The sequence below is a fragment of the Hemiscyllium ocellatum genome, chromosome 9 (genome assembly GCF_020745735.1).
Source record: "Hemiscyllium ocellatum isolate sHemOce1 chromosome 9, sHemOce1.pat.X.cur, whole genome shotgun sequence".
NCBI lineage: Eukaryota > Metazoa > Chordata > Chondrichthyes > Orectolobiformes > Hemiscylliidae > Hemiscyllium > Hemiscyllium ocellatum.
Genome location: NC_083409.1, coordinates 46541746 through 46557874, shown reverse-complemented (window position 1 = coordinate 46557874; position 16129 = coordinate 46541746). Strand labels below are relative to the sequence as shown.

The 16129-nt window shown below is 40.0% G+C and overlaps 1 protein-coding gene across 1 annotated transcript in view; it reads right to left on the bottom strand.

The window, feature by feature from the left end:
- Positions 1-9745: 9745 nt before the first annotated feature.
- Positions 9746-16129, bottom strand: part of LOC132818498 (uncharacterized) — an 82810-nt gene continuing 76426 nt past the window's right edge. Inside the window, exons 19-21 of the mRNA XM_060829558.1 lie at positions 10874-10991; positions 10489-10651; positions 9746-9862 (exon numbers count right to left, since the gene is read on the bottom strand). Of these exons, the coding sequence (XP_060685541.1) occupies positions 9746-9862; positions 10489-10651; positions 10874-10991 (398 nt within the window). The remainder of the gene's footprint in view (positions 9863-10488; positions 10652-10873; positions 10992-16129) is intronic.

Sequence of the window (16129 nt, the reverse complement as noted above, 5' to 3'; positions counted from 1 at the left end):
CCCTTTTATCCCCACTCTCTGCTTTCTCCAGACAGCCAAGCTTCTATTTATGCTAGCATCTTGCTTCTGACACCATGGGTCCTTATCTTACTCAGTAGTCTCCTGTGTGGCACCTTGTCAAAGGCCTTCTTGAAGTCCAGGTAGATAACATCCATTGGCTCTCCTTGGTCTAATCTGTTCATTAGTTCCTCAAAGAATTTGAGCAGATTTGTCAGGCATAACCTCCTCTTGGTGAAACCATACTGATTTTGCCCATTTTACCGTACACTTCCAAGTATTCAGGAATCTCATCCTTCACAATGGATTCCAAGAACTTACCCATGACTGAGGGTAGGCTAATCGGTCTGTAATTTTCTAGCGATTCCTGAAAGATCACCACTAACGGCTCCATTATCTTGTCAGCTATCTCCATTAAATTGTTGAGGAAGCAGTGTGTGAGCTCTTAGAGGATGCGCTGGCAAGGTGCTTTCCTTATATTCTGTAAGCACAGAGACAATCACCTCAGGGGCTAACCTAGTGTTAATGTAGTCTTGGTATGGAGCAGCTCCCAGGCGCCTACTATCTCTCTGAGCACACTTGTGCTCGTGTATGAAGATCTGGCATGATACACAGTATGATGGCTTATAGTCCAAGTGACTGTCTGCCTTGGCCAATGGGGAAGATAAGATTTCTCTTCAATGTGCCATGCTCCATTGACTCTTTGAGCTGAGAGATCACAAGATACCAGTCAAATCTCAATGCACTCTCATGCAGTGCATTGAGATTAGATCAGAATAAGATGCAGTGATATATTTTTAAAATAGTGGAAACAAATTAATCAAATTGACAGCCATTAAATGGGCACTGTAACTAAGTTCAAGATCGCAAGTTAAACTTCCAAATTTGAATCCTGCCTGGACCTCTTTCTTGCCTCTTTGATCAGACACATGAGTAGGTCCTCTGATTTTCTCAATCTTTCAGCACTGGGTGGCCAAAGATTAGGAACGGGAATTGAAGTGCAAATGAAACTTGAGTAGCAATCCCCTCAGGAAGTGAGAGAGGGGCTGAAATTTATCACATCCAGTGGAAGCAGTGAGCCACTTAACCTTCCACTGCACGAGACTGCTGCATGCATCATCCTTCACATCAATTCTCTGAAGCAAGAGGGGGAGTACTCCCAGATAGGAAGCCTGTTGCAATGGCCCCTACCTCACTTTGAGGTGGCAGGATGGAACACCATGATTGTGCAGAGAGCTGAAAGGGGTGAATGTGTGGAAAGTGTGTGGAAGCAGCCTTACAAGAAACAATTCATTGCCAAGCAACATGGTATGGAGGCTATTTTGATGAGTCAACTCCAATTGTAGGCTGTATTCTCGAGGGAGATTTCCGGGCCTGGGGCCAATGTGAAAATCTGTCTATACAGGAATGAGTTCAGATAGGTATCCGTTGCTTGCCTCAATGCCATCTGGGCCAAATGCCAGGGTTTTGGGAGGCTATGGATGCTCTTGTTAGCCATTGAACATGAACAGATGCACAATATGCCAAGACATGCAGGATCATCCAGCCCAATCCTCAGCTATTCAGTCTGCTCATTCCAGCAGCTTGAGTCCTCTACTTCCACAGCTACTTAAAACCATCTTGATGGATGTGTGGATTCATGAGCAGCAGCTTCCTGATGACAGCCACTAATCCTAGCTTTCTAGAATTCCACCTTAAGGTGACATGCTCTTGCCCTTATCTTGTGCACTAAAATCAGTCTGTGAACCATAGATTGCCTGCCTGGCTTCCAATGTGAAAGTTCCACAAAATCTGCTGCATGACCCTGTCTGCTAAAGTATTACTTGAAGGGCAGTGCATTGCAGTTCTTCAGCTGTGATAATCCAGGGACACATTCTGCCTAAGTGTCAATGAGGAGCCTGCAATTGCAGAGGTTACAGTAAAAACAAAGACAAAGTCCAATGATTAGGTTTGGTAGAGGCAGCTAAAATGGTGTACTCACTGGATTGGAAGCCGAGAAGCAACATCACCAGGTACATGCTTGGTTTATATAGTCACGTTTCCTGAGCAGGGTGTATCTCCATTGGGCAGAAATTGATTGGGAAAGGGAAGTTCATTCCAGTAAGTTGGATCATTCCTGAGATGCAAATGCATGTATATAGGCTTTGCAACAACTGATGACAAGGACCTAATTGTGAAGGTTTGACTTGATGACAGCAATCTGGCAGTGGATATCCTCCTACAGTTCAAAATTGTGCCGGTTAGGTGGATTGGCCATGCTAAATTGCCCAGAGTGGCTAGGGATGTGGCAGGCTAGATGGGTTAGCCATGGGAAATGTCAGGTTATATGAATAGAGTGGGGTGTAGGTCTGGGTGGGATGCTCTTCAGAAAGTTGATACAGACTCAATGGACCTAATAATCTCTATCTGACTGTTGGGATTCTATGACTCTGATTTTTGGACTCTCGCCTGATTCATTCGTCATATTCACTGTCATACATCCAGGAAAAGAGTTTGTGGAAAGCTGTCAAAACAGAATGATTACTTTTGACCCATAGATTTATGCAGAAAAAGACCTGGATGAGCATGATCTCAATGAGGGAGATACAGCAGTGTTGAGAAATGGGAGGGGACACCACAGGTATTAGTAGTGGAACAAGGAGTTAACTCATTACAAGTGGGAAACTGGAGCGGTGCTCGGAGGGTTGTTGGCTGTGGTGCCTGGAGTGAGGATTTCTAGCTATAATAGGCCGTGAGTGTGGACTCGGGGATTCGACAGGTCTGTGGCTGCAACAGTGGCAGTACCTGGTGTCAGGACACCTGGCTGCGGTAGGCCTGAGAAGTGAACTCAATGGGTCATTGTCTCGTTGGTGCTTGGTGGGTGGTCAGCTCCTGGCTTTGGTAGGCCTAAGCATAGGAACTCCTTGAGATCCAGGCCACCTTGTGGAGACCTGACAGAAGCCCTGGAACTATATTTAAAGACCCCTTTTACAGAAGATGAACTCTATTTATGTAATTTCTTTTTATTCTTTTTGTAATTCAAAATGGCATCAGATTGTGGCACTGTATCTCCCATAAATATGTGACAATAAATAACTCATAAAGTGATGATATGGTTGTAATTAGATAAAATAAGAATGAGAGTGGTCCCAATGGCAGGTGGTGAAGGAAGATGGTTTAGTTAAATCATGTCAAAGGCTGCAGGCCGGTCAAGAAGGACAAGGAATGTTGATTTACCTCAGTGATCTCATTCAATATTCTGTAAAATTAACCATGTATGATACACTGAAATGTTGTAATAACATATTTAGATTAACTTCAATCATTTGCTTGAAACAGAATCTCTCAGAAAACTAGATGCTTGTATTTCTTGTGAAACCATGACCTGGGTACATTCTATTATCTTTTTGTAATCCAGTATGTAATACACAGTGTATGATGACTCTGGAAAATGGTTCACTTTTTGAATATTTATGGTGTATAATTAAATGTTCAATGAGTCCTGCTGGGTGGGAGATGAAATATCAGACTTCAGGAGCAATAACAGGGGAACTTTACAGCTGACCTAGTTGTTTCAAAATCCATTGAGTGGACTGGCTTGGTCAGTATACAAACCATTATCGACAGAACTATTAGTCTCATGAATAAATGTATTCTTTTAATGATAGACATCTTAAAATGAACAGTAATCTGATAAGTATTGCCAGATTTAATAACTCAAAAATATTGTGTTGATTTAACTGGAGGAAGTACTTAAATGTAATGTAATTACAGGTACTATTATTCATCTACTACAAACTATTGTTGGCAGTTAAGAAGATTTAGTTACAAAGGTTCCTCAAGGCTCTTTGGGTGGGATAAGATGATCTGTAATTTAATCAGTCTGAATTTTGATACTGTTCTTGTTTAAATAATAGGTTTATTTTAAATTAGGATATTTTGAAATATTTGACAATGATTCTGGTGCTTTCTGCAGCTTTATAAAAAGTAATAAAACTTTTCTCTGTGTTTATCTACTGGCTCACACATATTTGGGGATTAGGTTTTTCTATTAGCTCACTCTTATATTTGGGGTTTATTACCTGCATATATAGCAAAATAAAATGAGAAAAAATCATTTCAGTAAGATTTAATAAATGTCTGATGCTTTAGAGATGCTGAGAAGAATTGTTGCACCATCCACTGTTGCATATTTGTAACTGCAGCACTACTTTTTCAAATGCGAGTGGGCAATCCATACTTTGTGCTTTTAACGTCTACTCATGTTTTTCAAGTCTTCACCAGCAAGTATGTTTTTCAATGTCTGACTTCATAGCTTCATTGAAATGTTCAACACAAAAAATATTTGGTATATTTTGAAGAACAATACAGTTACTTACTGCCCTGCTTATTCCAATCTCTCTGCAATCCTGCAAGCATTTATCCAAAATTTAAAGGCTACTGTTGAATCTTTGTTTGCTACCCAATTAAAATGTACCTTCCAAATCCTAACCACTTGTTGACTGTGATTCTTAGACAATCACATTAAATGTGTGCATTCTAGTTATCAATGCTTTAGCTGTTGGGAATCTCTGAACCTTTTTTTAAAGAGTCGTGATATGGAGGTGCTGGTGTTGGACTGGGGTGGACAAAGTCAGAAGGTTATGACACTAGGTTATAATCCAACAGGTTTATTTTAAATCACAAGCTTTTGGAGCACAGCCCTTTGTCAGGTGTAGTGAGAGAAAAGAGCACACAGCCACAGAGTTTATAGGCAGAGGGATTAAGGGCAGAGAGATCAAAGGATCATACAGCTGGTGTGAGTGGAATGTCAGATAATTAGTCTCTCCAGGTGACCAAGAATGTTAGATGGTGAGTAAAGTGTCAACAGCTTAATAACCAGTGAAGGGATGACCTATAATCCGATTAAGTGCGGCAGAGAGATAATTTTAAAAATTAAAAATAAAATGGTGCTGGAGGTAGACTAAATGGCTGGAATAACATGATAGGTATAAGAGGTACATGCCAAGGGTCTAACCAAAATAATAAGTAATTTAAAACTGTACAAACTAATTAAGGTAGAAATATGGTGTCAAAACAGGACATTAAGTAAGATTTTACAGATACAGACGTATGGTGGGGTCACATGTAGCACATCATAATCACATGGTTACATGATTTTGTACAGTTTTGAATTACACATTACTTTGGTTAGACTCTTTCAAAGTGTCTATGTGAAAAGCCATTGAAGGAGATGCAAGGACTAGAATCAAGTGAGTGGCTACAACTGTAATACACTGAAAAGCAAGGATAGAGAAACTTACATGTCGACTAAGTAAAGCAAAGAGGTTGAGGAGGACAAGAAGGAACATTCTCTCTAATTACAGTTACTCAGGGTCATTAATCAAGACAGCTCTTTTGAACTATGGAATAGATAGAAACCTGAGCACCAGCAAATTATTCGGACATCTGCGCAAAAATGAGTCACTTCTGATTACTAGTGATCAATGACATCCTAGATATAAGAAGTTTAGAGCTAGGACCCAAAATCTGCAATAATTATCTAACTGTAGCCCTTAATATTTCAAATCAATGTACTGTTTGAGAAAAAAAAGTATTAAATTCATATTCCATTTTGCACTATTATATTTAATATTACACCACCCATCACACTGGGTTCATTTACAGTATCAGAAAAATATTAGAAATCATACAAATATTTATAGTACTCAGCTTTGGCCAAGTCAGCGGACAAAATCTTAATCATCCTCCTGGTGGTTTTCTTCATGCTGTTTGCAGTCTCAATTGCTCTGTCCAATGTTGTGTTTAAATGTAAAATTTCCTTTTAGAAAACATTCCCAGTTTAGAAACAGAATGTACAAATGAATTGTTTGAAACAATCATATTTCTAAATTTAGGTACACTTTACAAATCAATGCTCAATATGTAATTTCTACTTTTGAAAATTAATGTATTTAAAAATACTTTAACAAATTTCTTAATATGCAGGACAAGTTAGAATTTCTCTAGCTGGAGTCTATCTTATTTTTCAAATGAACAAAATGAATTGGTAAAAATATAATCCCTTTTCGGACTGCTTTGAATCCATGTTTTTTTAAGATCTCTCCCTTTGCAAGAGCAGCACTACAGCCATACAGTCATACCGACCAGGTTTCCTAAACTGAAATATTCCCATTTCCTTTGTTTGGCACATGTCCCTCTAAACCTTTCCTATTCAATTTAGCCAAATATCATTTAAATGTAGTATTTGTACTGACCTTTACCACTTCCTTTGGCAGTTCATTCCATATATACACCCACCTACTATGAGAAAACGTTGTTCCTCAAGTCACTTCTAAACTTTTCCCCTCTCACTTTAAACCGATGCCTTCTAGTTTTGGACTCCTCTACCCTAGGGAGAAAACCTCAGCTATTCACCTTATCTATGCCTCTCATGATTTTATAAACCTCTATAAGGCCACCCCTCAACCTCCTGTGTTCCAGTGAAAGAAGTCCCAGCTATCCGTCTCTCCTTATAGCTCAAACCTTCCAGTTTCAGTTACATCATTCTTGTAAATCTTTCTTGCACCTTTCCAGTTTAATAATATACTTTCTTAAGCAAGGTGTCCAGAATTCTAATCGGCAGTCCAAATGTGGCCTTAGCAATGTCTTGTGCAGCTGTAACACAACGTCCCAAGTCTGGTACTCATTGCTCTGACCAACCAAGGTAAGCATGCCAAATGCCTTCTTCACCTTCCTGTCTACTTGTGATGCCACTTTTAAGGAATTGTGTACCTGAACCACTAGGTCTTTCTGTTTGACAACACCCCCCAGAGCCCTACCATTAACTGTGTAAACCCTGCCCTAGTTTGTCTTACCAAAATACAACACCTCGCCTTTTTCTAACTCGTCAACCCATTGGTCCAGCTGATCAAGATCCTATTGTACTCTTAGATAAACTTCCTCACTGTCTATTATACCACGAATTTTGATGTCATCTGCAAACGTACTAACCAAGTCTCCTGTACTCTCATCCATATTGTTTATATGCATGACAAACAAAAGTGGACCCCGCATTAATCCTTGGGGAAAAGCACTGGTTGCAGGTCCCCAATCTGAAATTAATCCCTCTACCACACTCTCTGTCTCCTACCATCAAGCCAATATTGTAGCCAACTGGCTAGCTCTCCCTGGATCTCATGTGTTATATGACAAAAATGAAGCAGTATACAGAACAACCTCGATTATCAAATGAGACAGGCAGGGAGTATCTTGTTTAGATAACTGACTGTTCGGATAACTGATTGTTTGGATAATGGATAATGTTTTTACGGGACCTTAAGATTTTGTTTGGATAATCTGAAATATGGATAATTGACATTAGGATAATCGAGGTTGTTCTGTATTTGGTATGCGATGACTATTTCAGAGAATGAATGTAGGTAGTTAGTTCCTCACTTGATATCCTTTTCCAGTGCCAATGACTACCTTGCAACAATGGCATTATCAGTAATTGCAATAACTCTACCACATCAATGGCCTAGCCTTGTCTTACCCCTTCTCCTTAATTAACATTAGTGTACATCAAGAGTGTCTGACCATCGTGGAATCCTCCTCCTAGAACTTAAGCCTCAGCATTGAGCATTGCACACAATTGCACAGCTGAGGCTACTGAGCTGCAAATCCTTGTGACTGCGCAAGCAGGTCTTGAGGGCAGGCCTCCATTCTTAATGGTATGGTGGCTCCAGTGAAGGTCTGTTAATTGGCTGTGACCTGCATTATTTCACGGCTTAAAAGGGATCATCTTCCACTTTTGATCCCCCTGTGGGACCTGCTGGCAATCAACAACATCTAGCCTGCTATTTATAAACTTTTTATTTGGGAAGTTGTTCATCAACAATTGTCACTTAGTATCAGTATGTATGCTGTCACCCATTTGTTCCAGCTGTCTTTAGTGCAGAATTAGTGGTAAGCGTCATGACTTCATCTCATTATAGTGATTTCAATGCTAAGTCTATGAGTGAAGACTGCAACACCACACCTTGTGGAAGGGTAAGCGATCTAACATTTGCCTCTGGATTTCTTTATTTAATTGCAAATGTTACCACTGCCAGATTTATACTGTAATAACAGTGAACTATGATAGTTTTGCTGTTATTATTACAGCAACATTTGGGCAATTAATATGTTCACAAAATATATAATTGGAAAATGAAATTCTGTATAGGTAAGAGTGTGGTGATGTATTTATGAAGAGGGTAATCTTGCTTGGGCAAAAGAAGTCTGAATGAGTTAAAAGGCAATAAGGGGCACATTGTTTATGAGTAAAAGTCCTCAGTGTAGACATTCCTGATGAAAGGCTCCGGCCCGAAACGTCAAATTTCCTGTTCCTTGGATGCTGCCCAACCTGCTGTGCTTTAACCAGCAACACATTTTCAGCTCTGATCTCCAGCATCTGCAGACCTCACTTTTTACTCAGTGTAGACACCAAAACATAGTCGATGAAACACTCGGAGAAGTTTGTATACTAGGTAACTGCATATCTCTTTTTGTTTGTATTTCCAATAGGTTTTTTTTGTCTTATGCTAAAGCTTTCTGACTGATTTAGTGTAAGACCATGTTTGACCATTCTAACTGATTTGGTGTAGGCAAATCATTATTTTGAGTTTGTTTTTGATACCATTTCATTCTTTCACGAGATATAGCCATCACTGGCAAGGCCAGCATTTGTTGCATGTCTCTAATTGCCCTTGAACTGAGTGTTGCTATGCCATTTCAGAGGGCAGTCCAGAGTAAGGCTGTATTCGCTGACACTGATGTATGTTTGCTATGTGTGGCTTTAAATTGACCAGAACTGCACCAGAAATCATAATGGTGGTGAGATGGGGTGGGGTGGGCTGGGGTAGAGTGGTGGGGTGCAGTAGGGAGGGGAGGGGGAGAATAAAGGGAATCACAGCCTGGGTAGGGGAGAGGAGGGGAAAGTAGATGTTGGTGGGGAAGAAGATTGGGAGGGTGGGGCAACACATCAGGATGGGGTTGTGGGAGAGACTAGGAAGACCCAGGAAGAGAGAGAGGGAGGTGGGGAGAAAACTGGGTTGGGCTTTTGGAGTTTGATAGTGAGGTGGAACCAAGGGGAGCACAGAAGGGAAACATTTGGGGAGAGGACTGCCTGGCTCCTGAGCCATCCTTGCAATATCCTGTCCTGGGTCGTGGCCCTCCTTGTCACATAAAATGTACATGATGGCATTGGTGCTTGGAACCATGCATTCGTAGCTTCCCACAGTTACTGGTGTCAACAAATGCTGCCCAAGAGTAAATCACACAGCCGTGGGTCTTGGAGTCACATGTAGGCCAAACCAGGTAGATTTCCTTTTTTAAAGGGAATTACTTAACAAGATGAATTTTTAAAACAATTGTCATGGTCGCCAATATTGAGTCTAGCTTTACATTCCAGATTTACTAATTGAATTTAAATTTCATCATTCACCATGATGAGATTTGAACCAATGTGTCGACAGCATTAAACTAACCTCTATGAGATTTGCCTAAGTGACTCCTACAACACCACTGACCTTTCTTAAGTAAAGTTAAGCAAGTAGAACATTATTTATTGGCAGTATTTCATTTCAAATTACAAATTAATAATATGAAAGATTAGAATCCAAATTATTTTAAACCCTGTTGATCTTGTTAACTTTCTGCACTCACCCTCTCTCCAACTGAGGATATTCTTCCAGTTAGTGCCACAGAATGAATCCTTCAAATACACCTTATTCTGCAGTTAAACTTCCTAGTGTCTTAGACTCTTCCTAAGTACATGCTGCTGACTATTGCACTCTTCCTGCTTCTCTTTGGCAGTGGATGCTAGATCAATTGTTAATTTTATATCTGAGATAATGTCCACCACCTATAAGGCACAAGTCAAGAGTGTGATGGAATATCTCTCACTTGCCTGGATGAGTGCAGCCCCAACAACACTCCAGAAGCTTAACACCATCCAGGACAAAACAGCCTGCTTGATTGGCACTGCATCCATCAACATCCACTCCCCTTCACCACTGACACTCAGTGGCAGCAATGTGTACTATTTACAAGATGAACTGCAGAAATTCACCGAAGATCTTCAGACAGCACCTTTCAAACCCATGACCACTTCCATCTAGATGGACAAGGACAGCAGACATATGGGAACAGCACCACTTCAAGTTCCCCTCCAAGCCACTCGCCATCCTGACTTGGAAATATATCAGTGTTCCATCACTGTCCCTGGGCCAAAATGCTGGAATTCCCTCTCTAAAGGCATTGTGGGTCAACCTACAGCAAGTGAACTGCAGAAGTTCAAGGAGACAGCTGACCACCACCTTCTCAAGGGCAACTACGGACTCCAATAAATGCTGGCCCAGCCTGCACTATCCAAATCTCACAAATAAATAAAATTTAAAAATGAATAAAATGAAAAATTAGTAGGTGAAAGTAATTAATTGCAAAGCACTCCCATATCTCATCTTTCATTCTATTTAGTGCAGTGCTCACCTGTGCATTAATGTTTGCTTTTTCAATGTTACCTCGCAACAATGACTTGGTGCTACAAAATTGTTTGGGTAAAACTGGTGACCTTACATTGTCTATTTCACATGTAGGGGAATAGTAAATCCTGGAGCCATTTGATATTGGTGGATACTCAATGGTATCATACCTACAAGAAATAAAATTCCAATTGTAAGACTTATTAAAGTATGGGAGAAATGTTTGCTAAAGGAGGAAAATAAATCTTAAAATGTGGTAAAGGAATACAACAGACCTACAATAATTCAAAACATTTTGTTACTTCTTCAATTTAAGAATGCATTTCAATTTGAAATGTATTTATGAAAATAAAATTAATTAAGTTGTTTGTGAACCATCCAATAACACCCACCTTAATGGTGAAATAGACGCGAATATCTCAGAGTATTTATTTGGTGCAGTAGCTGAAATTCCAAGGCTGGAAGTGAGCCCATGCCTACTTTGCCCTGATGATCCCTCAGAGAGGATTTCTGTGTAGTAAAAAAAAACACAACAGAATTAATAGAAGCCATCTATGGTTGTCTTTTTGAATAGTCCTAATATATAATATGCTTTAGCTCTAATTTTAGTATGTCTGAATGTAATTTGACTGCAGTATATCTATTAATTCATTGAGTGGATTTTCCTCGGAGAAAGAAATTAGTTTGCAGATTCAATTCTAGGTTGTGAACACAGCTCTGTTTCCAACATGGCATGAAACATGCTTTTCACAGGTATAAGGCCTTAAAGTCCCAGATATGGATCTGCTGTCAATTAATGGCTGGTGTTGGGTAGGGATTGTGAAGTGGGGTAGTAATTAAAGTGGTTACAGAACAACAGGGAGGTGGTTACATTCTAGCCCAGATGTGGTTGTCATCTGTGCATGTGACAGAATCCTCATTTTCAAATTGACCAGGACAGAGTCTTGGAGTGGGACAGGGAAAGGTTGGATAAGACAGTCTGTTATCGTTTGGTAAGTTTTGTCTAAATGCTCACATTTTTGCCTTAACTAAAACTGTTCCAGACTAGCAACCCTGTTGCTGTCAGATTGTAGCTGGTTAACTTCTGAGAGCTCCTTACAGCTACTTGCATCCATGATTATCTTAGGAGGTCAGATGAACTCTTAATGAGCTCTCCTGATGACTTCAAGCCATCCAATTCATGTGGGTAGTGGTGACTTCAATTTGCTAACCAAATCCCTTGCTCTCACCTACCCCACCATCCTCAGGAAAATCAACATTTCTTAATTGGGGCAGGAAAATCTGGTCCATGATACTTATTGCATCTGAATGACATGCATAACATGTTATTCATGGATCAACAATGGAGACATATTGGTGATGTATAAATAAATCAGCTTTCAAGATTTACTTTGACTCATTTGTGGATTTTTATTCATTATGATGTAAAGAGGCATTAATACTACCAAGTGTATTTAAGAACATATTGCATTTTATATTTATCTGAAGAAACTTCTTACTAACTCATCAGACAGTCACATCACTGGTGTGTAAATTAAATTTGGATGCTATTTTGACATACAAAGCCTTGTGAATTCAAACTGAGCAAATAATCTCATAAACACAGCTACACAATCAAATATGGAATTTTTAAATGCTGAACATACACTGCATTTGTAAATAGAACTAAAAAGAAATGTTAAGCTGCTAAAAAAAAATGGAAAATGCTCTGCAGGTTACTATAGAGAGAATTTCTGTGGCTAGTGTTGTTTTTTTTAATTAGCTCTTTTACTTTGATTTCCAGCAGTTGTGAATTATTCTTGTTCTTACACAATTGATTTAATCGAATTTGGGGAAATGCATCTTCATACAGAAAAAACATCTTTGAACCTGGATTCTATATTTTAACTAGAACATTCTGTGCATGTCAATATATTAAATTCATAATATTTAATGTTTGACTCGGTGATTTGGAGTCATATCTAGCACGAAGGAAGAAGATTGTAGTTGTTGGAGGTCATTCATCTGAGCTCCAGAACATTTCTGGAGGAGATTCGCAGAGTAGTGTCCTATACCCCGACATTTTGGGTTTCCTCCGGGTGCTCCGGTTTCCTCCCACAGTCCAAAGATGTGTGGGTCAGGTGAATTGGCCATGCTAAATTGCTCGTAGTGTTAGGTAAGGGGTAAATGTAGGGGTATGGATGGGTTGCGCTTCGGCGGGTCGGTGTGGACTTGTTGGGCAGAAGGGCCTGTTTCCACACTGTAAGTAATCTAATCTAATCTAATTTTCAGCTGCTTCATCAATTACCTTCCCTCCATCATAAGGTGAGGTGTAGGGATGTTCACCAATGATTGCACAAAGTTCAGCACCATTTGTGATTCTTCAGATTATGAAGCTTTATTTGTCCAAATGCAGCAACACCTAAACCATATCTAAGCTTGGACTGATTAGAGGGGAGTAATATTCATACCACTAAAGTGTCAGGTAATGACCAACTCCAACAAAAAAGAAGTTAACCATTGCCATCCACATTTATTCAATTACATTACTATTGCTGAATCCCTCACTATCAATATCCTGCAGATTTCCATTGCCCAAAAACTGACTTGGACTAGTCATATAAATAATAAGGCAACAAGAGTAGGTCAGAAGCTAGGAATTCAGAAGTGTCTAACTGACTTCCTGAGCTCAACAACCTTTTCCACCATCTACAAGGCACAAATCAGGAGTATGATGGAATGCTTCCTTTTATTTGGGTATGTGCAGCTCTCGTAACACTCAGGAACCTTGATACCATTTAGGAGAAAGCAGTTGCGTAATTGGTACTACTTCCACAAAGCAGAAAGTGAGGACTGCAGATGCTGGAGACCATAGTTGAAAAATGTGGTGCTGGAAAAACACAGCAGGCCAGGCAGCATCTGAGGAGCAGGAGAATCGACGTTTCAGGCATAAGCCCTCCTTCAGGAATGAGGCTGGTGTGCCAAGCGGGCTGAGATCATTGTAGATTTCTCCAGCTTCCTCATTTCCCCTCCCCCCATCTTATCTCAGTCCCAACCCCTGGATTCAGCACCGCCCTCTTGTGCTGCAATCTTCTTCCCGACATCTCCGCCCCCAACCCCTCTCCGGCTATCACCCTCACCCTCACCTCCTTCCACCTGTCGTATTCCCAGTGCCCCGCCCCCCAAATTCCCTCCCCCTACTCTTTATCTCAGCCCGCTTAGCATACTAGCCTCATTCCTGAAGAAGGGCTTATGCTTGAAACGCCGATTCTCCTGCTCCTCGGATGCTGCCTGGCCTGCTGTATTTTTCCAGCACCATATTTTTTAACCTCTTCCACAAACATCAACTTTTTCCACCACAGACATTCAGTAGCAGTAATATGTGCCCGCCACAAGGTGCACTACAGAAATTCACAAAGAGCCTGAGACAATACCTTCCAACCTCATGACTATTACCATCTAGAAGGTCAAGGGCAGCAGATTCTTGGCAATATTACCAATTACAACTTCCTCTCCAAGAGATTCACCATCCTGACTTAGAAATGCATCACCATTCCTTCAGCATCACTGAGTCAAAATCCTGGAACTCCCATTCTAACAGCATTGTGGGAGTGCCTATACCAAGTGGACTGCAGCAAGAAAGCAGCTCACATCCCTTTCTCAAGGGCAACTAGCGATGGGCAAAAAATCCTTGCCAGTGATGCACACATCCTATGAATGATTTAAAAACAATGTCCTTTTAAATCTAATCACAGGACTTGGGGATTTAAAGCAACAACAGCTTTAAAAAAATTACAGACTCAACTGAATTAATTTCAAATGTTTCAAAGACAGCTTGAATTTCAAACTTAAGGGTGGATTAAAGCTAAGTTGGCTAAATACTAACTGTAATTGTTCAGTTACACATATGACAGCCAATTATTTTGAATCTACATGCAACTTAAGAAAGACAAATGAAGTTAATGGAATCAGTGAAAGAACCATAAACATTTATAATCGAGGAAAAAAAAACTGCTTGGCCTATTGTGTCCATACCATCTGTTTAATAGAGTGATTCAAAACTGATCCTATGATTTTTGTTCCTTCCAGACTGCTATATCTTTCTTCTCTCATCTTTAAAGATGCAATAATCTCTGTTTTAACTACACTCCGTGGTAAAGCATCCTACTGTAATAATAAAGAAATGCCATCCAACTACTCTTCTTATTCTCACAATGAAATTTTTAAATTGATGATCCAGTCATGATTCTACTCCAGAACATCTAAGCTGATACTTCAATGCAATAATATAGAAATTCTATTGCTGGTACTATCTTCAAGATGAGATTCAATTGAGGCTCCACTTGGCCTCTCGGGGGCATAAATCCCTCTCCTTTTCCCAGGAATATACCAAGTCAGGCTTCTTTTCCTGAAGATTGGAAAATTTCTGATCTGGGGAGATGACTGAATGCTTTCTAAGTCAAGAGTGTAATGCTGGAAAAGCACAGCAGGCTAAGCAGCATCAGAGCAGCAGAAGAATCGACATTTTGGGCATAAGCCCTTCACCAGGAAGGGCTTATACCTGAAACGTTGATTCTCCTGCTTCTCGGATGCTGCCTGGCCTGCTGTGCTTTTCCAGCGCCACACTCATGACTCTGACCTCAAGCAACTGCAATCCTCACTTTCTCCTGAACGTTTTCTAAACATAATTTCCAATGTTGGTCACATATATTACTTTTACCCCAGTTTATCTTCAAATAGTTAAACCATCTAAATTTGTTACTGTTTTATTATACCTCCAGATCTCTTTAAACTGTCTACAAAAACCCTTCATTAATTTATTCTTTTTTAGTGACACATACCGCACACTGGAAAAATGCATAGTTCTCTTTCCTTTTCCTCAGCACTAACCATATAGATGTTGATGTATGACTGGTGGGATGAAATTTAGCTTGGGTGGTAATAGAAAACAGGTGATAATAAATTTGCAGCTTGATTGCCTGATCCCTATTGACTTTCAATGGGGAATTGTAAAAGGAGCTGTTTTATTTTTATTAGCTTACTTCACACTCTCACTGAAGACCAGTATCACCCATGATCTGATCATTGTCTTGAGTAAAGGTAAGGTACCAAAATTCATTGGAAAATCATTCTTCATGCTCTGAAGTTGTGGAATTCATTATTGAGTCCCAAAGGCTATAAAGTGCCAAGCAGAAACTGAGGTTTCTCTAGCTTGCATTGATCTTCATTAGAACACTGTAGAAGGCCCAGAACAGAAATATTTGCACAGGAGTAAGGTGGTTTATTGAAATGGTAAACAACAGGAAGATTGTGTAATTCCTATGGACAGTGTGGAGGTGCTTCACAAAGCAGTATCCAGTTTGCATTTGGTCTTTCCAGTGTATAGGTGACTACAAATATGAGCTGCTGATACAGTAGACTAGACTAAAACAATTTTACTTTATTCTGCTTTACTGAGCTCCCCCACTCCTCCCTCAGCTTCATAATTCAGAAAAAATGCTTATGGCAACAGCAAGATACCCTTAAAGATGGATGAAGGAGAGGACATCTCAAAATGGTCTACCCTTTCTCATCAACCTTTATGAATCTGAAATAAGGATGGTCTTTGCAACCAATTACCACTGTCAAGGGTGTGTCTCTCCATAAAGTGGCTTGCAGCTGGAGCTGAA